This window comes from Terrapene carolina, unplaced genomic scaffold (genome assembly GCF_002925995.2).
Source record: "Terrapene carolina triunguis isolate 2854851 unplaced genomic scaffold, T_m_triunguis-2.0 Scaffold130, whole genome shotgun sequence".
NCBI classification, from domain to species: Eukaryota; Metazoa; Chordata; order Testudines; family Emydidae; genus Terrapene; species Terrapene triunguis.
The window spans coordinates 11,268,198-11,288,946 of NW_020664481.1; the positions used below are offsets into that span (position 1 = coordinate 11,268,198).

A 20,749-nucleotide genomic window follows, 5' to 3' on the forward strand; every position below is an offset into this window, starting at 1 on the left:
TGTCATAATGGCGATTACATTAAACACTTTATTTTCATTGTCATGATACTGGGTGCATGTGGGGCTTTTGGACCATGTCTGTGAAACAATTATGATTTCACTTGAATCATGTAGTGAAAAGTTAAATAAGTCAGATGAACTATATTTACTAACGCACATTTTGCTTCTTGAATCCCCTTACTCTGATGTCTTGCTTGTTCCTGATAAACTCTAGTAGTAAAATGTATTAAATGAAGCCAGGACTGGTTTAATAGCATACTCTGAAAAGCTTAGATAATAGCTAAGTATAACCTTGTAATATAGTAAGAGCTAAATTTGAGCCATATTTCATTATTAACAATTTACCAAAAGGCAGCATGGCTACAACATATGTCACATCTTTATTTTTGTACTGTGCCAGGTTCGCCAAGCTGCTTTTCAGTCTCTAGGCCCATTTATTTCTACCTTCGCAAACCCTTCTAGTGCTGGCCTTTATATTCGGGAGGATGGGACCCTCAGTATCCGACCATCAGCACAGGATGTGACTTCCAGTTCCTGCCAACCAGGCAACAATGCAAACATCACATCTGCCAGTACGAACATTGTATCCTCCAGGTAAAGCTATGGTTGAGGTGTGAAAAGGGAGAGGAAAACTGACAAAATATTTTTTCCTCCACAGTCTTTCAGTTAAGTCTTTAGTTGCTATGATCTTGTGTTTAATATATGTGACTACCAAAGGTCTTATTTTTAATGTAGGTGTAGTTTCAATAATGGTTTAAAATGTGGGCTACATAGGTCTGATGAATTGCCACATGATTTAATCTAGCTACTTTAATGTTTCACCAGTAATTTCTTGGAGGGGAAGGGAAGAGAGGAGGGGGGAAATGTATTGAAACTAGAGGTGAAACAAGTAGTTCTAAAGCAGGATTTGTCCTCAAGTAGAATAGCTCCAACTATTGTAATTGCTCTTGCTTCCTTATCTGGAGTGTGTGTCTTTTTAACTGGAAAGTGCTGTTCTAGGGTCTGTACCTTTTGTTTTCCTAATGCTATGTCTCTGTTCTCAGTTTAGAACAACCAATAGAAATTAAATCAGAATCGTCAACTGAAGGGACTTCAGCAGAAGCCAACCCCTTGATCTGTGTTGAAAGCCCAAGGACAGACCTACTGAAAGGAAGTTCAAACAGTTGTGGTGGTCCTGGAAAGGCTCTTACCAGATTGTCCCAGAATGACAATACCACTGCTTGTGTGATAGAAGGCATTAAAGACTGTCACATGAGCAATTGCCAGGGAGTGAACTCAAGGTTCCAGTCTGCTGAGGATATCTTTAATACTTTCCTGTACTGGCGCCCTCCACTCCCTGATATAAGCCAGGATTTGGAGATGCTTCAGTCCAAAACTGAGAAGCATGAAGAAGGTTGCTCTATGTCAAAAGCTATGTGTAATAACTGTGTTGCCAGTAGTGAAATAAAAAAAGTGCTGGAAAGCTTGCAGGAGCACATGGATGATCCAGATGTTCAAGGTAAAAGCCTACAATAGTAGTGATATGTGGAGGTATAGTTTCTGATGTCTCATGTAGTGAGGGTTCCTCGCACCCTTCAGAGCTCCTTATTGTAGCAGCCCTCTCCTGCCTAAAGCCAAGTTTCTCAACCTGTGGGTCGGGACCCAAATTCGGGTTGCCAGAATGTTTCAGGGAGTCGCATGGCAGTTCCTGTGGCTCCTGTCCCAGAGGGCTGGCTAGGCTCGTCTCCCTGCTCCAGGCACTGCAACCTCTGGAGTCCCAGCACCACTCAGGTTTGGCCCAGACGTTATGATGACAGACATCCGGGTAGGCCAAATTTGAGTGAGTGGTACTGCAACCCCCTGAGCCAGGTCACAACTCGACTCTCATTTGATCCAGTCAGGCTGGGAGGGGCAAACCAGTGTGACGTTGCAACCCTGGAGATTGCAATGCTTGAGGTGGAGAACCAAGTCAGGCCAGCCCCACAGCATAGGAGCCACCACTGTGGGGTAAGTGCCGGGCAAGACCCAACCACCCTGGGGGGCAGGATCCAACCAATACAACCCCAGGGCCTCCACCCCCAAACTATTTACTGAGTCACAAGAGGCCATAAACATTTTCAAATGGGTCCTGAGCCCCAAAAGATTGAGAACCACTGGAAAAAGTGGAAGGAAAAAGTGAGTAGTGGGGACAGAAGGCACAATAAGAAATATAAGAACAGAAAACTCAAGGGGAGAAAGATTAATGACTAGGAAAAGAGCAAGAAGTGAAGTGGAACTGGTGCATAGGAGTTGGCAGCAGAGTGGGGAGTCGCATGGCTGACACATATACAATAGAAAATAAAGAAAAGGGTTTGAGGCTATTAAGAAACAGTGAAGGAGTTAGACAAGTAAATCTGTATCTTTTCCATCATACCCTCTACTGTAATATCCTTGCTTTTCATCATTCCTCAGCCAAGCAACCTTCCTCCCTTTCAGAATAAAAGGATGTGTGGATGCTCATTTCTCTTCCTTCCTAGCCAAGCTGCCAAAACCCTCTTATATACCTCTACCTGATCTGATCCTTGTCTCTTTTTTGTGACCGTCATCTCATCTCTTCCCATCTACTCTTAAATGGTCGTTGCTTTTGGTCCCAGTATATGCTCTCGTGTTTCACCTTTAAAATCTAGTCACCGGGAGCTGGACCAATGTAAATATTTTGAAAGCTATTTGAAAATCTGAGTTCGTGGAGCCTTTTTTGTTCATATTTTCACAGAATGGTGCATTACATAGAAATGGAGCTGTGTTCAAAACTACATTGGCGGAATCATGGCAAAACATTCATTTTTGTTGTTTTGATCCATTCCTGAAAGACAGTTTGAGAGACATTTACTAAATACTTCCTCTTGCTTATATTTGATCAGAAATGGCTTCATCTGTGTGTATGTGATATTCTGGGGATCACCCAAACTGGTAAGGGGTTCTGTCACTGCCTGCCCTGGAATTTTGGGGTGCCTTAATGCTCTGCTGCTACGGCTCAGATCCCTGGCACCAGTAGGTTGCCCACAAGCACAAGGTCTCACCCTGGCTTCCACCAGCTTAGTTACTCTTACAGGGCGACACCAACAGCCCTTCCAGTCCCAAGTCTCACCTAATCTATCCTCCCCAACTTCTTAACTACCAGAGTCTCAGACTTTTGCCCTCTGGTTCATCACCCCCGAAGGTATGAAACCAGCCACCCAGTTATCAACTCACTTGTTGCACAACAGAGATCTGCTTGGGGTAAAAAATTCAAAGATGAAATAGTAAGGGAGAACAAACATACAAGTTACACAGTAAATAAATACGAAATGCAACTTCTGGCATTTACACTTGTATGTTAGATACAATTCCTTTTCTATTACAAGTTACCTGTTGCCTTTAAACGGTTTCCCACATACGCCCTAACTGCAGGGGGGATCCAGAGTTTCACAGGCAGCCTCCTACCTAGAGGCTGGCCTTCAGTTTCTGGATGAAGGCCTCAGTTTCAAGCTTCCTTTCGAAAAGTGCTGCCCCCACGCCCCACTCTCCTCCATGTTAAATTGTTTTAAGGGTAGTGAAATAGGACACGATCCAGGGTTCCTTGCAATCAGAGATTATCAGAGGTCTGTCCAGAGAATGGAAACAGATACTTATATGCTTCTGCTGGAAACGGTAATACTGCCTCTAAATCTATGCTCACAGCTTCTCTGAAAGGTTTTGCTGAAGTTAATTCTAGACCTTTTTTTGCAGAGGTAAATATTTCCTCTCATGTTTCTATGCATTTCGTTGTGTGTTGTTTTTTTTAAATCTCTCAGTATAAATAATTGTAGCGTTAATACTCCTTTAAAATGAAGCACAGAAAGGAAACTAAGGACCTGTATACGCTATGCTGGCGAAGGGCTGTGTTTTGTAGAGTGCTCTAGCTGCCCTGTGTAGAGCCTGATGGTGTGCTCTAAAAAGTACCTGGTTCACGTTGATGTTGTCCCATTTTACACAGGACTACGTTAATGTGAACTAGTTATCTTTCAGAGTGCATCATCAGGGGCGCTACACAAGGCAGTTAGAGTGCAGCCTCTTAGTGCTCTTTACAAATCACATCCATCTGGTGCACTTTGCCAAGCTGTGTAGACAAGCCCTAAATGTGCCCCTGATCCCTTTACTTTATACAGCCCAGGTTCAAGTATTGTCCGCTGCACTCAGAGCTGCTCAGTTTGAGTCCATCAATGATTATGAGACCAAACACACAGAAGAGAGCAATGGCAAACTTCAGAATGAATTGTCCACTTTTGAAGCCAGCCATGCCACTGTGGAGAAGAACACTTTGTCCTCTTCATCATTCCAGGATGATGTAAGCGACCAATCCACTACCAGTATACTGAAAAGCACAGTAAGTATACACTCATCCTCTGGACAGACAAGTAAGTTCTTAAGGTACGGACAATGTCTACCTCTGTTTGCCCAGCAATTAGCACAACAGTGCCCTGTTCTTGATTGGGGGCCCTAGACGCTACTGTACTATAATTTATTATATCCACTTATAATATAAAACAAAATTTAAAGTTTTTCAAGGAGCTTATTTCTATTTGGGTTCAGGTGAGCCAGGAAATAGAAAGCTTTAAGTGGCCGTACAGGAGCTTCATAAAAAACAAACCTAACAAAACCTTCCCTGTTTCTGAAGCAAATATAAGTCATTTGTCCCCAGACAAGGGACTAAATCAACCAGTGACAATACACATTCTTCCTGACTGCCATTTTACAATACTCTTAATGTGCTTGTAGGCTAAATAGGAAAACTTTTTCACAGTGCTTGTAATTTTGTCTTTATGATGGAGCTAATCATAGGAAGATACTAAAACCCTGCTTGTCCCCTAAAATAACACATTCAGTGCTAGCATTTGAGTTAACTACAACTTGATGTTCGCCTTTAATTCCTCTGCAATACAGGAGTACATTTTTTTTAATCACCAGCATTTTATTAGGAATTCATAAGGGGGCATGCTTCACAAATTGACATATTGATCTTGGATTGGAGTTCACCAGAACAGTTTCTTCACTGGTCTGTGGGAAAATAAAAGCAATATCTTGAGGGAAATGCAGGAGAATTAGAGTTTTCAGGAGTGTACTCCAAAATGAAGAAAACTTTTATCGGTGTATTATTTTTTCTGAAGCAAATATATTGAGCTGCTTTGTCAACATCTGCTAAATTTGCAGAGAGTAGAACCTTTAGAGAATAAATAAGAAACTACCTTCCAGTATCTGAAGGATGTTGGGTTCATTGCAATTACAATTAATAATTGATTATACCTTTTTAAAGTATTGAAAATATTAATCAGTTGCTCAATCTGAACATGGTTCTAAATTCACAGAGTGTGAGCATGAAGGCAGAGGCATTATTTCAACATTGACCTTTTAACTGAAATCAAAATATTCTGGCTAGTGTCCCATGGACATTTTAACAATCCTAAAATTTAGTTAAAGAAAGTCCGTTGGAGTAATATTTTTGTTGCCATAGTGGGTCAATAACTAGATGTGCAGTATCTGTTAATCATAGTGATTGTTCTTGATCTGACCTGCTATTCATGAAGCTGAAAACTGATCCTTTCTTGATTAAGACATTGCATAGAATCCGTTTTGTTGTGGGTGATTCTTATATGGCCAAATTCTGCTTGCATTACTCACATAAGTAATCATCTTGACTTGGCTACTTACATGAGTAGTGTGAGCATGATTTGGCCCTCAAAGACCTACTCTATGTCTGAATTGTGTTGCTCTTCAGTGTAATGCTTTGAGATATACTAAACAGTAGTTCTGTAATGAAAGAAAGTAAAACTAACTGTTTTCATCATAAATCCAACATCCTTTTACAGGAGTCAGAGGAACAACACAATGGGACCATTGAATTTTTAAAGAAAGAACAACATAATAATCCACCCATTGAAGATGATAAATCGAAGTTACAGGTGATTTAAAATATTCATTCATGATGCCTTACCCTCAACTCTGTGGCATTTCTTTGTTTGTCTGTAATGTGATAATTTGTAAACACCTGTCCAATCAATTCCATAATTTCAGAAAATATTCTAGGCATTAATGAGTAGAACTCTATTGACTTTGATTAAAATAATTAATGGAAATCCAGGCAAGCCCACAGAGTGCATATTTGGTGCTGCAAACAGAGGAATCTCTCTCTGGTATCCCCAGCTGCTGCCTACACATCACAGGCAGCAGCTTAATATGCTGCTCTCACTGGGTGTACAGATTGGCCTACAAACAACAATTTCGTTTTTAAATTGCCAGAGAAGTTTATATAAACAGAACTGCATTGGAAAATCTAGCTGTTAGATCTAGCTGCATAAAATAACTTGATGCAGCACCCAAAATGATGTTTATTCAGTAATAAAAATCAACCTTTGCCATCTTCCTGATTTGATACATAGACTGTTGCCTACTGCTTTGTCTAAACTGGATGACAAGGCACCCAAGGTAGTGACTCGTGCTGTAGTTTGTTGCGCTAGCCTGACATAGGCTGTGGAGTGTTCAGTCATTTGTTCTGTCCTGGCATGTGCCCCTGGTGCACTTGCCATCTGGTTAGAGGCAAGAGAGAAGGCTGTGCTAGAGCAGATGTCTTTCCATACTGATGATATCTTCCTCTTTTTTTTTTTAATTTATTACTGTTAATAATTTACTATCTTTCTCTGTAGGATATCATACCTCAACCTTTATTAGACCAGTACTTGTCAATGACTGACCCAGCTCGAGCCCAGACTGTTGACACTGAAATAGCAAAACACTGTGCATATAGTCTCCCAGGGGTGGCCTTAACTCTGGGCCGGCAGAACTGGCATTGTTTGAAAGATACGTATGAGACCTTGGCAGCAGATGTACAGGTAAAGCTGCATTTTCAAATAAGCGTTCAGAATTCTAAGCACATTATACAAATTAGAAATATAAGCAAACTATGCTGTAGTTTACAAGAAATAATATCTAAAATTGACAGTGAATACAATTTTATGATAAATCTGGAATGTTGTGCCAGATGCACTTTTTTTTATTTAAGAAAGGAGACTTTATAAATGACACACATGCTATGCAGCGCCTGGCTTTCATGTAATGAATCCTGCTTTTTCTGCCCATACCCTTCAAAATATAAGTGTACTTCTATTTAAGAGTTGCTCAAGAATCTCTATAGTGTTTAATCTAGATTGGTTTTTCTTAACTGTGGACAGTGGAAGGTCCGTCGGACACTAGCTTTTTCCATACATGAGCTGGCTGTTATTCTGGGGGATCAACTAACAGCAGCTGATCTGGTGCCGATCTTCAATGGATTCTTAAAAGATCTGGATGAAGTGCGGATTGGAGTTCTTAAACATCTCTACGACTTCCTTAAGGTAGGAGATTATATAGCAGTATAAATTTCTGCTTTCATTTTCTTAGGCACATACAAACCTCCATTTTTCATGCAGCAATTGCCACAGAAGCTTTTTGTGGATTCAAATATATAATTTAATTGTTTTTTGGGTTTTGGATTTTTTGCAGAGAAGTTAATTTTTTAATTAAAGATCCTCCACTTTCCCCTCTGAAATTCAAACTAAATCCAGCTGAAAATCTGACTTTGTTTGCTTGCTTTTGTAAACTGTTGTAGTGGAATTGTGTTCAGAGCAATCTAAGTGGCCTATGATTAGTTGAGAAATACAAAAAGGTATCAGGTCATCAAGTCCATCCTCAGGGTCCATTGCAAGATTGACCCCTGTGGTAGTGTTTTTAAAAATGTTTTGCCCAGTCTTGTTTAAAATGTCTCCAGATATGGGACTTCCACCATTTCCCTTGGAAAAGTAATATGTTGTGCACTCAAGTGAGGGCAGGCCTGAACTTACGCTCTCTACTGACCTTAGCTCGTAGAAAAAGTGTGACTGGAATAAGTCTTCTAAGGATTTGTGTGAAGGCTATGCAGGCCTAATTTGTTCATGCATTATTTGAGTAACTGCACAGGCAGAAGTGCCTTGGCATATGTAGCTACCCCAACTGGGCGTGCATAACTTTCAGAACCTGGGCTTTAGTTTTCTGGAGAAAAAGCAGATTCCCTGTAAACTGTAATCTGATTTTAAGAGTTCTTTCTAGCAGGAAAATACAAATAAACAGGAGTGACAGGGAGTAAAGAATAGAAGAATAATCCTGAAAGAAGTGAAAAGTGTTTATAAAGCTTCAAACAAAGTTTTGAACTGCTGGATTAATCAGTTGTATTTACTAATCAGTTGTTTGTGGAACGACATTTCCTGTAGTTGCTTCATGCAGACAAAAGGCGCGAGTACCTTTACCAGCTTCAAGAATTTGTCGTGACTGATAACAGCAGGAATTGGAGGTTTCGTTACGAGCTGGCAGAGTAAGTAAAACTTGTTAATGTGTGGTTCCATTATCTTTCATGGTAATGTTCAGAATTGTAACACACCCTAAATGTGAGTAAATGGCAGTAGCTTTCCATTTAAAGGGACAGGGAGATCATTTTTAGGTTAAACTTTGAATTACATTAAGGCCAGAAGATCTTGTACAGTTGCAACAATTTAGGTTACAACATAGTGCCCCACCAATGAGCCTTAGCCCAACCTTTAGGGATCATCTGTTAGACGAGAGGATAGATCAATATCCATGATGGATTTGTGATGTGGACTCTGTCCATTAGGAATTGTACCATCAACTTATTTCATATAGGTCCCTATCTCGCTGAACCGTACTCTGACAGCATTTCTCATTGTTGGCAAATAGTAGGGTTATCTAATTACATGGGAGCAGTGAGTATGAGTAGGGAGGTAATTTTACACCTGTATATAGCATTGGTAGACATTTTAGAATACTGCATAAAGTCTAGTGTCCACAATTTAAAAAGGATACTGAAAATTAGCGTGGGTGCAGAAAAGAGCCACAAAAGTGACTCAAGGGCTGACGAACATGTGTTACAGTGAGAGACTTAGAGTTCAATCTGTTTAAATGATCAAAAAGAAGATTGAGAGGTGACTTGACCCCAGGATAAAAGTATCTTCACAAAGAGAAAATATCAGGTAATAAAGGACCATTTAATCTAGTGGAGAAAGGCATAGCAAGAACAGGTGCCTAGATGCTGAAGCTAAACAAATTCAAATTAGAAATAAGACCCAGGTTTTTAACAGAGTGATTAACCGTTGCAGCAAGCTACGAAGGCAAGTGGTAGATTCTCCCTCTCTCAATGCCTTTGAGTCAAGGCTAGATGCCCTTCTGGAAGATATTATTTATTAATCATGTTTACTATCATAGGGCCAGTCAATGGTCCCTTTTGCAATAGACCTGTATAAATAGAGTCAAATGCAGGTTATTGAGCTTGATACAGAAGTAACTGAGTGAAACTCAATGGCCTATTATATACAGGAAGTCAGACTAGGTTGTCAAAGGTTCCCTTCCAGGTCTTAAAATCTATGAAACTGTGGTAGATTATATTAATGCTCATTCAGTTAGTTGTATGTCAGCGGCAAGAGCCAATGACAGGTATGACCCTATTCAGTTCTGGCGCTTATGTATAAATCAACAAAATGTGTATGGCATTGGTTTTTCCATTTGTACAATTAGTTGACTCATTTTGGTGTTTTCACTTAAGTGGGAGTGGAATGGGATGGAATAGGGACTGGTAATGGTTCTAGTAATGGTGGCTTGTTTCAATACGATTTTAGGATCTAAATGGCTAGCCTGTAGATAGACACATTCCTTGATTGAGGTTTCTAGCTACTTAGACTCTTTTCATAAAGCATTTTAATGCATACAATTAAAATACTTTCCTTCACAGTAATCTTAGTTCAGTATGCTGTTTGGGCTGTTGAGGTTTTAACCCCCATACCATGCTGCTGGTGTAATGTTATCCTTGTATTATAAACCCAGTGATGAAAACTGCAGTGAATGTTGTGTAAGTTCCCTGACATCTAGTGGGAGAACTTTGTAACGTCAGAATTATTTTTTTGCTGTGATTGGCAGAATTTCACCAGCTAATTGTTGTTCTTATGGCTATGATATATGCAGTTTCCCACAGATGATGCAACTTAAGTAGGAGATAATTACATATTCTCTGCGGTAATGCAAATATTTCTCATCTTAACTTCCTAAGAGTATGTGTGGTTGTGTTCTGCAGTTAGGAAGAAATTTCCCATTATAGCATAAAAATTTCAAAATTCCTCAACATTTTTATCTAATAATAAACTATTTTAAAGTCTTAGTGAAGAAGGAATGTGGGGAAAGTAAGATAAGGAATTTGAGAATCCCTAAGTAACTTACTTTGCAGTTTCTGATAATTCCCTTATACACCTGCAATTTATGTCAAGTCTCATCACCTTAGCTGCATTTTTTTGTATTTAATTTTATTGAAATGTAGTAGTTCTGAAACGTGCACTTCATGTATAAATTTTAGTCTGGCTGGGAGACTAAACAGAAGAACAAAATGCCAAAGCTTTGCATAATAAAAAATGATTGTTCTCCCAGATTTTCAACAACTTTGTTCGTGAAACCAAAATAATTTCCCCCCATCTTCAGCAGGAAGGCGATAAAGAAACGAGAGGAATGTTTTGACTCAATGATCCCTTGTGTTTCAGACAGCTGATCCTGATATTAGAACTCTACAACCCCAATGATGTGTATGACTACTTACGGCACATTGCGTTAACTCTCTGTTCGGATAAAGTATCGGAAGTCAGGTGGATCTCCTTCAAACTGGTAAAGCATTTTACTTTTTCTTGCAAAAAAAATTTATGAAAAATGTATTTAAGATCAACACTTTTACTTGAAAAGCTTATTGAAATTATATAGTAACAACAGATACTATGAACACAAATATGTTTCAACTAGACCTGGTCAAAAAATGAAGAGACAATTTTTTATGAAGTATTGTGAAGTAGTTTCTGTGCTCCAAATGGGTTTTTTGTTTTTTAATTTCAGTTGTCAAAAAATGCCTGCAGGGAGGAAAAAAAGACGTGGAAAGGAAGAAAAAAAACCCAAACCCCAAAATGATAAATGAAAAATTTCAGAAAAATCTGTTTTTGAAAAATTTTATTGAAATATTTTTTAAAAATTTACACATTTTAAAATTTTGAAAAAATAGTTTTTTCATTTAAAAAAATCTTGTTCCAAAAAAATTTGGACCAGCTTTAGTTTCAACATCTTCCATGTATGCTCAGTTTTTTCTGGGCACAATATAATTATACATGCACTTTTGCAGAGACAAAAGTGGTGTGGAGCAAGTAAATAAGGAAGTGTTATTTACTCCTCATAACACAAGAATTAGGAGTCTCCAAATGAAATTAATAGGCAGCTGGTTTAAAACAAACAAAGGGAAGTATTTCTTCACACAATGCACAGTCAATCTGTGGAACTCTTTGCCAGAGTATGTTGTGAAGGCCAAGTCTATAACAGGGTTCAAAAAAGAACTAGATAAATTCATGGAGGATAGGTCCATCAATGGCTATTAGCCAGGATGGGCAGGGATGGTGTCCCTAGCCTCTGTTTGCCAGAAGGTGGGAATGAGCAACAGGGAATGGATCACTTGATGATTACCTGTTCTGTTCATTCCCTCTGGGGCACCTGGCATTAGCCACTGTCGAAAGACAGGATACTGGGCTAGGTGGACCTTTAGTCTGACCCAGTATAGCCGTTCTTATGATAAAAGGTGAAGTCCTGGCCCCACCTGAAGTCAGTAACAAAACTCCAATTGACTTCAATGAGGTTGGGATTTCATGCAGACGTTTTCAGGTGCATTTTTGCAAAGGCAAAATCAGAGCTTTCCTGAGCAACATGGTTTAAAAAATTCTCACCCATAGTCTATTACATTAGACTTCTGTTTTTTAAATTGTGGCTCAATAAAAGTTTACAGAATGGACTGCACATTGGGTATATTGACTGAATATTAATTTTACAAATCTATAAGCCTGCTAATTACATGGTTAACCAACAGAACTATTTTTTAGACATATTTCAAGATAAAGGGGGAATTTTAATGTGTGTACCCAGGTCTTCATGGACTTTTTTTTTTTTTTTTTTTTAACTTACTGATAAGAATATATATGTATAAAAGAGATTAAGGAAAACATAGTTCTTTTTTTAAGTAAGGCTAACTCGTATGTACAGAATGACGGGAATACAAACTGAAATCCTGACTACTTACTATAATCTGATGTGCTCTAGTCCTGATAGTATGTAATGCTGCACATCGTGTGGTGGTAAAGTATTAGACTGCACTTGGAAGATGTGGCTGCTTTGAAGGGAAAGCTGAACTCTGAATTTCCCTCCTTTCTTCCTTTGTGTCATAGTGTTAATGGTAATTTTCTTTGTGAATGATCCGCATATGAGTAACTGCTATTTTCTTTGTCTTCCTCAAAACTAAGATTCTCATACGTAATCATAACTATTCAGGAGATAGCAACACGGTTCTCTTGAATTTATTTCTAATGACTTCTTTGAGCCCATTTTGTGTCAGACCTTTCCTGTTAAATATATATGCCTTCTGTAGAGAAGGACATGCTAGTAATCTGATACATGAAAAAGTAGACAAATGATCTTACTGTTCACAGTTCTTTCCTGTAAGTTGGTTTTATGCTGCAATATAGTTTTGTTTAATAGTGTTTAGTAAGTAGAGAACTTGTCTATATGCTGGCACCACAGACATCACAGGATCTGCTCTTTGCTGCTTTGGTCCTCCACAGAAAGGTGGTGGTGGTGTTATTATTATTATTTATTATTAGCAAGGATATCATGGAGAACACCCCAAAGTGGTGTTGTAACATTTCTTTTAAAACCAGTGTTTTAGTGAGACTATAGCAAAGTAAACAGTTGGGTCAGTAAAGAAGCTTAAAAACGGCCTTTTCTCTCAACCTTTGCGTTTCCGAGCTGTGCTAAGTAAAGCTTTTGTCAAAACAAACAACACTATAGTTTAATGATTCCTATAGTTCTGCAGAGGTTTTGGCGTTCCTAAGTAGTAGTCTTCAAGTAAAGTGATGCCACTTAAATGCTAGTCTTCACAGTCTAAATCTCCCCTCTGATCTTTTCACAGGTTGTGGCAATACTACAGAAGTTCTATGCAAATAATGCAAATGCGTTGGGATTAAATTTCATTAATGAGCTTGTAGCAAGGTTCCGTCATTGTTCCAAGTGGATTGGAAGACAAGCTTTTGCCTTCATTTGTCAGGTTAGATTGCCTTTTTACATGTATGGGTGTATCAACAAATAATTGAGAGGATTCATAATGCTGGCAGGAATTGCTTTCAGAATTGGTAGAGAAATATAGAGCCATTTACCTCCAGAGTATTTAAGAACTATTCCAAATCAGTAACGAGTGAAAGTCATTATCTTCTCTGGGTGGTTCAGTGGCTTATGTGAACTGAAGTGTCCAAATCACAAAAGCAAACCTCAGAAGTAGCACCCTCCCTTGTCAGCACTCTTGGCAACAAAGCAAAATATAGATGAGACTGAAAACAAGCTGTGTTTCGTGAAATCCACCTATAGTACTGGCAGGAGCATATCGTCCGGCTTTGACAGGGACTATACAGTTCACATGTGCTCTTTGAATTAGTGGTGGTTGCCGGGTGCCCAGAGTTGGTGAAGAACAGGTATGTCTCTAAACTTGTTTGCTACCAAGAGGAGGCGGAAGGGAAGTGGTCATTGACTGCCCTACTCTTCAGTTTGGTGGTCAATACTAGCCCCTGAAAAGGCCATACATCATTTCTTTTAGCCAGGGAAATGATTCGTATTAGTAGTTAGTTGTAAGGCAGAGGGAAGAGGAGAGGCAAAGTCAAGGTGTTAATGATTCCCAGAATGAAGATTGAAAGTAAGTCCACTGCCTTCATTGGACCAACTTCAAATGAATCCTGACATCCTAAATTCATATCTAGACAGGGTAGAAGGACCAAATGATACTTATCCTTGAGTGGGTCAATCAGATACTTTGATAGCGGTGTCCTTCCAGAAACTTGCAGGGGAAGGAAGGGCCATTAAAAGAAAAAAATATATACAAGTAACCTCCCCTTTGTTGAAAATGTAAATTTAGGCTGCTTGTGTGGAACAATATACATTTGAGAGTTAGGAATACATCTGAAATAGTCAGCCAGACAACTAACATTTTTTAAATACAAGCTAAACTTGAGGCAAGTTGGAAAAGAGTGGGAGATAATTGTTTTTGTTAAAGATACACTGATTATTCACCTTGCTTTATCTTATGTTCTGCTCTTACCTCCACAGGCTGTAGTAGAAGAAGAGTGTATGCCTGTTGACCATTTTGTCGAACACTTACTTCCCAGTCTTTTAAGTCTTGCTTCTGATCCTGTGCCAAACGTAAGGGTTCTGTTAGCCAAGGCTCTAAGGCAAACACTGTTGGAGAAAGGTACGCTAAACTGATTCCTTTGATGTAAGAACTAATTTCTCATTAATTCCATCGTCTCTGTAACACCGTGGCTTTTCACAAATTGGCTTGCTCAACTGATAAAAAGAATGTTCAGATTTACTATATAACAAAGGCAGAAACTAGGACATGATAATTTTGGGATCCTACATTTAAATTCGATTTGTGCAGTGCTTGATATCAGTTAGTTTGCAAAAAGAACACAGGCTTGCTTTTCCTTTCAAAAGGTTTTTTTTTCTGCTAGCATTAAAAGGCTACTGTATACAGGGCCGGCGCTTCCACTAGGCGACCCTAGGCTGTCGCCTAGGGCGGCAGGATTTGGGGGGCGGCATTTTGCTGCCCTCGGCAGAAATTCGGCGGCGGGGGGTTCTTCCACTCCGTGTCTTCGGCGGAAATTCGGTGGCGGGTCCTTCACTCGCTTTGGGACCCGCCGCCGAATGCTCAGAGGAGGAGCGCTGCCGCCTAGGGCGGCAAAAACCCTGGCACCGCTCCTGACTGTATATCCTCTGTAGTTTGTCACCCTTTTGTGATTTTGACATACATAATACAACAGATGTGATATTCTATTCAGTGGAGGGCAGTTGAATACCTATTTATAGTGGGAAAGTCACATAGCATGTTATATAAATTATTTAAGGCAGGAGTTTTCAAATTTCATTGCACCGCAACCCCCTTTTGACAACAAAAAATTACTGTATGACTGTATGCAGGAGGGGGAACCGAAGCCTGAGCCCGCCTGAGTCTCACTGCCCGGGGGGCGGGACAAAGCCAAAGCCTGAGCCCCACCACCCCAGGCGGGAAAGGGGTTAAAGCCGAAGCCCAAAGGCTTCAGCCCCAGCCAGGGGCCCTGTAACCTGAGCCCTGCCGCCCAGGGCTGTATCCCTTGGGCTTCGGCCCTGGGCAATGGGGCTTGGGCTTTGGCCCCGAGCCCCTGCAAGTCTAAGCCAGCCCTGGCGACACCATTAAAATGAGAAGTTTTGAGAAGTGCTGACTGAAGGCTAAGAGGAGATATCAGTGAATTATAGGTCCAAAGAGGAGATGCTTTTGAGAAATTCAGAGGTTCAAAATAAATGAAAGTAATTGTAATCGGATGTTTAAAAAGTTCTGCACAAACTCAGTTTGCTATATTCATCAACTATTTCTCAGTTCTAGAGAATGAATAGTATAACAGCCTTGCTTGCAAATATGGTCACTCTTCCACTCATAGGCATATTCCTGTATTAGTGTTTCTCAAAACATTCAGGCCACCTCTGATACATCTCTTTTTATACAGGGAGTCTCCCTTCCCCACTCCTCACCGGAATCAGTTATGTCAATGGGAGTATTTTGATAGTACTTTAAGAAAAAATGAACATGGCAGCCTGCCAATTTTCCTTTCTTACTGGTACGTTTCCACTTGGGGGCCAGCAAAAGTAAAGAACCACTTATAGAAATATTGAGTATTCACCACAGAGCTCTCCCTTTGCCAAGTCCTAAGTGAAAGAAATTAAGAAAGGAAAAACACAGCCTTCTTTCTCAACTTCCGTGGGCTTGCTTTAGCTTCCCCAGGGAGGCTAGCCTCAAAGTTAGACACACTTCTCTGGATGAAGGAAGACGCTAACACTAATCTCGCCATGTCTTTTGTGTGATCTGTAACTTTAAATTAATTAAAAAAAAATTTTTAAAAAGCAAAGCTTCATTCTCTCTCTTCTGGCATAGGGTAAGAATAATTTTGTGATTGTGCCTGTACAGTACAGCACAGCTTTGAATAAAACTCTTTTTTCCCCCCTCCCTCTTTCTCCCCCTACTTGTTCTAGCTTATTTTAAAAGTGTTGGCAACCCTCATCTAGAAGCTGTGGAAGAAACTGTTCTAGCTTTACAGTCTGACAGAGACCAAGATGTGTCTTTTTTTGCCACTGTAAAACCAAAACTGAACAATATGGACATGACTTCCCTTGAAAAACAAAACTAAACTGTTCATCTACTACAAACCCCGAACATCAAAATGGTGACACACTTCATGTTCTTGGAGGAACATGGAACCAAGCAATTTATTGCCTCCCTGGTCTGAGAGAAAAGGGCTTGTTGAAAATGCCATTATCTTCATTCAGTGACCGCTTTTATATCTACAGCTGTTCTTCAGATGGGATGACTACATTCATAATTTTGTTCTTTTCCTTGTAAACATGGCTTGTAACTCATCTCTACAAAAGGTCCAGTATTGTAAATACCCTCTTACGAAGTTGCACACATACAGCATTTCAGTATCATCCGTTACAGTAATATATTTTTAAATACTGTATTTTAAAAAAATCCAGTAATAAAGCGGTTTGCTAGAAACCCCTCTAAGCTTGTAAGTTTAAAAACCTGAAGTTAGTAAGCTTAAGTGTAGCTGCTTTCCCCCATTTTATTGTGGTTTTTATATTTTTTTGTTTATAGTATTGCATTTTATTATTTACCTGAAAAAATGTACATATGTGAATAGCTCCTGAAACTTGGCAAAAGAATTGAAAAATTTTTAATCCTACACCAGTGAGAATCACATAAGCCATTTTACGTTATACAACACAGGTGGCTTGTTGGAACTAAAGCATGGCTTAACTTCTACTTTTAACATACATGTGATACATTTAAAATCAGGGCTTGACTTTCTCTGTATATTGGGGCAGTTTTTATTACTTTGTCTTTTGTAAACTGTATTATTATTAACATTTTTTCTCACTTCCTGCCGTTAATCCTTGGTCTCCTTTTCTCACTGCTAGTACTGATGGGTGTGTAATATACATGGACTGTTAACTCCCCAACTGGAAATTGCTAATTCTGCCCTAGCAAAGTTCATTTCATTCAAGGAACTTGAAGGTCACAGATTACATGAAGTCTCCGCAATAGGAAGTTAACCTCTATAAATGCTCTGCAAAGTGTGTAAGTAGGGATGCACGTGTATGGGAGTGCATCACATACACCTGTGACTTGAAAAACACTGTATCTGGTTCAGCGTTCAGATCCCTGGGAATCTGTCTCTCTGTACTGTAATGACAGAGAAAGGTTCTTATGTTGTGGTCTCTGTACATTTCCATATAGTGCAGATTTCCAGAGTACAAAAGTTGACCTATTTTACTTTGCAGATTCGGTTTGTAGTATTGTAGCTGTTGTCATGATTCTTTGGATTGGATGTAAACAAAAAATGAAATGGGGGAAAACCCAAGATTACATTAACTTGACAGGATATTGGATTCTTCTCATATCTAAACGGGAACTTCAGTAGAAAAAAGTAGGATGAAATCCTCTTCACTAAACCTGGCAGTTTGCAAAATAGTCACTTATGCTAAAGAACTGATTATCTTTGTTGGGCCCTGCTTATTTCAGCTCTGCCTTCCCCTCTGTACAAAGACTTGACCTAACATAGGACCTGATCCAAAACCTATTGAAGACAATGGGCTTTGAATCAGAACCACAGCCTTGCAGTATATATACTGCATTATGGGGAAATGGATCTCATTTAATGGCAAGTAAATTACTGTGTTCAACATTTGCCTAATGTGTAAACAGACCAGTGAAAGAATAGTTCCTTCCACTTTATTTCATTGTTATAATATGAATTACTTATATTGTCTGGAAGTAAAAAATACTACTCTCTTAAAACGGGATTGTCAGCCTCATAGCAAGTAGCTTTCCCAGCCTGATTTGTGTGGGGTTTTTTTTTCTTTCTTTCTTTTTTTTGAGTGTTTAATTTTGTATAAATATTTACCAAACTAGTTTTGCATTACAATGTATAGTATTTGTAATAAATTGTTTGCTTGCAAGACCCTAAGATGCTTTTAGAAACTATAGGCAGAAATATATTGTTGCTATTTCAGACAACAGTTTAAAATCTGTAAATTCCACAACTTCCACCCTTAATTTTTTTATATAATTTAAAACAAATGCCTCTTCAATGCAAACCAATTTTTTATGACTGCAATTTCTCAGCAAAAAAAAAAATGCAAGTTAGTTTTTTTGTAGTTTTAATATCTTTTTCTAATGCTAACATTATACTAATATTTTTTAAACAATTCAAATTTTCTAAGATTGTTCTGACCAGGTTTTATTTTTGTTGACTATTAACAGGTCGTTAAATTTCTCAGCACTGATCATAATGTTTTTAAGTGTACATAGATATGTTTTAAATGTACTGTATATAAACTGGTTACTTTGAACATTAATACAACCCAGCTTTCTGCTTCCAAAAAGTTACCTTGTCCTGCAATAACTTACTGGAAAATACAAACTTCTGTATGTTTGTGAAAGTTGGGATAGTTTTTCATGATGGTATTCTTAGAATCACTTGTAAGCCACCAACTAAGGTCACTAAACATTCAAAACAAAAATTTGTGTTAAATCTTTTTTTGGCACCTTTCTAACTCCAGAAATTCACGTCCATTTTAAATGATGTGATTTTGGGAGGTTTTTTAGTAGAGCTTTTAAAAATTCGTTAAAACTCTATAGTTGCATGCACTAGAGGGGAAAACATAGATCTTCCTTTAACTTCAGACAACATGCAGTTCTATTAAACTGGCTCACTTTTTCCAAGGTGTGCATTTTGTTTTCATTTTATACTGGAAATATGACTTCAGCATGACTAAAGACTGCACTTTACCACTCACACTAGACAAATGGTTGCAATGAAGATTAAAGCTGTGTATTCACATGCAATTCTCTGGGCTGTTTAAATTATGCAAAAACTGTATTTGAAAGCCAAATGGAGCAAAGTGAGGTAGTCAATCCACTTTTGCAAAAGCAGCAAGAATATCACTCTAAAACACTTTTGGCTAAGGGACATGAGAATAACATTAGTGGTGCAATATTGCTTGGATGCTGTAGAAAATTATCAGGCACTTGTAATCCAAAGCATGTTAGTCATGTTGCTTAGAATTCAAACTCCCTGTATCCGCTATATAGGATACACACTTGGCAACTAACAGGATTCTGCCCTAGTGGCAGCTGTCATCTATAAACAGTGTTGTTTAGAGTCCAAATAAGTGGAGACACTCTGGAAGTGCCACTGATTTGCCAGAATATAGAATCTATGTAACTTTCTATTGTATTTATCTCAATAAATCTCATGACTGTTTTATGAAATGTCTTTGTGGTAATTGACTCGTGTTATAAATAGCATATGCAACTTGTTTTCTTCACCTGCTTCAAATACAAATACAGTACTAGGGGTTATAAAGTGGTAATTATGTGGTTAAAAATAAACCACGGACGGCTATAGATTAACAAGGAAAACAGGAATATAAAATACCCCAGTGCATACGTGCAATGTGGCAGAGTTAATGTTGCTGTCGGAGCCTTAATAATAGAATTTCCTCACTTTTCTGTGCTTGATTACTTAATGTTGCATCAGCGCTAAGTTTTCCATATAAGGGAGTGGGGGAGGAAAGAGGATGTCACAGGGGCCATTCACTGCTGGGGCACCTCCTCCTGGCCCATCTGGGATTTAGCTCCTTCCAGGTGCTGCCCCCTCCTCTGGTGGTCTCTCCACCCAGCTTCTTCTCTCACCCTGCAGCCCCTCTTGCTCCAGGAACTGCAGCTTCCTCTTCGGGACTTGGCCTTCTGGCCAGGTCACTGTGTGTGTTTCCCTCTTCCGGGGTATTAAAGTTTTTCCTCAGTGCCACTCAGGCAGTCTTCCCATTCATTTCCCCATGGTGCAACTTCCTCCATGGCTGGCAGGGGAACCTGGGCCTGCCCTCTACTCTGGGTTCCAACTCAGGGACCCTCTAATGAGCAGCCAAGGTCTGTTCTTTCCTGGATCTTCCTACCTTTCCCTGAGCCTTCCCCTACCTTTCTGCCCCCCCATTTGCCTGCCCAAACTCCCTCCTCCCAGGGAGTAACTGTAGGCTACTTGCCTCTGTAGTCCCAAACACATCTCCCTCCTTCCAGGGAGTGACTGCAGACTATTTCCCCCACAACCCCTCAGCTGCTCTCAGCTATTGGGTTTGATTCAGGCCCTTCTTGTTTCACCCCACCTGAGCCTCATCCTGCTTCCTGGCTCCTCCTCCAGGTGCAGCCTGGGGAGTTAATTGGTCCATTAGCCACCTTAACCCTCCCAGGCCTTGTGGGGGTGGACACCCCATCACAGGGGGGATGCTGGTTATTAATTGTCACCCATCTCGGTGCGGCTCTCTGCCTCTCAAGGTCTGTCATCCTTCCTCTTCTTTTTCACCTCCCCTAGATCCCTGTGCCTTCCCATAAATGAGTTGTGAAGGTCTCCCATACTTCTCCCCAGCTGTTACTTACATCTCCTGACCCCAACCTCCTCTGTACCTGTCTCCCCTTCTCAAGGTGCTCTCCTGCACTCCTTCCCCAGCTCTTCCCTGTTTTCCCTCTCTTGGGTTCCTCACCTAATGTGCTCCT

The 20,749-nt window shown here is 39.6% G+C and overlaps 1 protein-coding gene across 1 annotated transcript in view; it reads left to right on the top strand.

Moving 5' to 3' along the window:
- The window catches only part of LOC112107829 (serine/threonine-protein phosphatase 4 regulatory subunit 1-like), a 39,794-nt gene extending 21,727 nt beyond the window's left edge, over window positions 1-18,067 (top strand). Inside the window, exons 10-20 of the mRNA XM_024201712.3 lie at window positions 401-594; window positions 1,044-1,498; window positions 4,146-4,363; window positions 5,844-5,936; window positions 6,678-6,863; window positions 7,203-7,364; window positions 8,256-8,356; window positions 10,581-10,701; window positions 13,031-13,165; window positions 14,215-14,356; window positions 16,171-18,067. Of these exons, the coding sequence (XP_024057480.1) occupies window positions 401-594; window positions 1,044-1,498; window positions 4,146-4,363; window positions 5,844-5,936; window positions 6,678-6,863; window positions 7,203-7,364; window positions 8,256-8,356; window positions 10,581-10,701; window positions 13,031-13,165; window positions 14,215-14,356; window positions 16,171-16,325 (1,962 nt within the window). The 3' untranslated portion in view covers window positions 16,326-18,067. The remainder of the gene's footprint in view (window positions 1-400; window positions 595-1,043; window positions 1,499-4,145; window positions 4,364-5,843; window positions 5,937-6,677; window positions 6,864-7,202; window positions 7,365-8,255; window positions 8,357-10,580; window positions 10,702-13,030; window positions 13,166-14,214; window positions 14,357-16,170) is intronic.
- The last annotated feature ends 2,682 nt before the right edge of the window (window positions 18,068-20,749 follow it).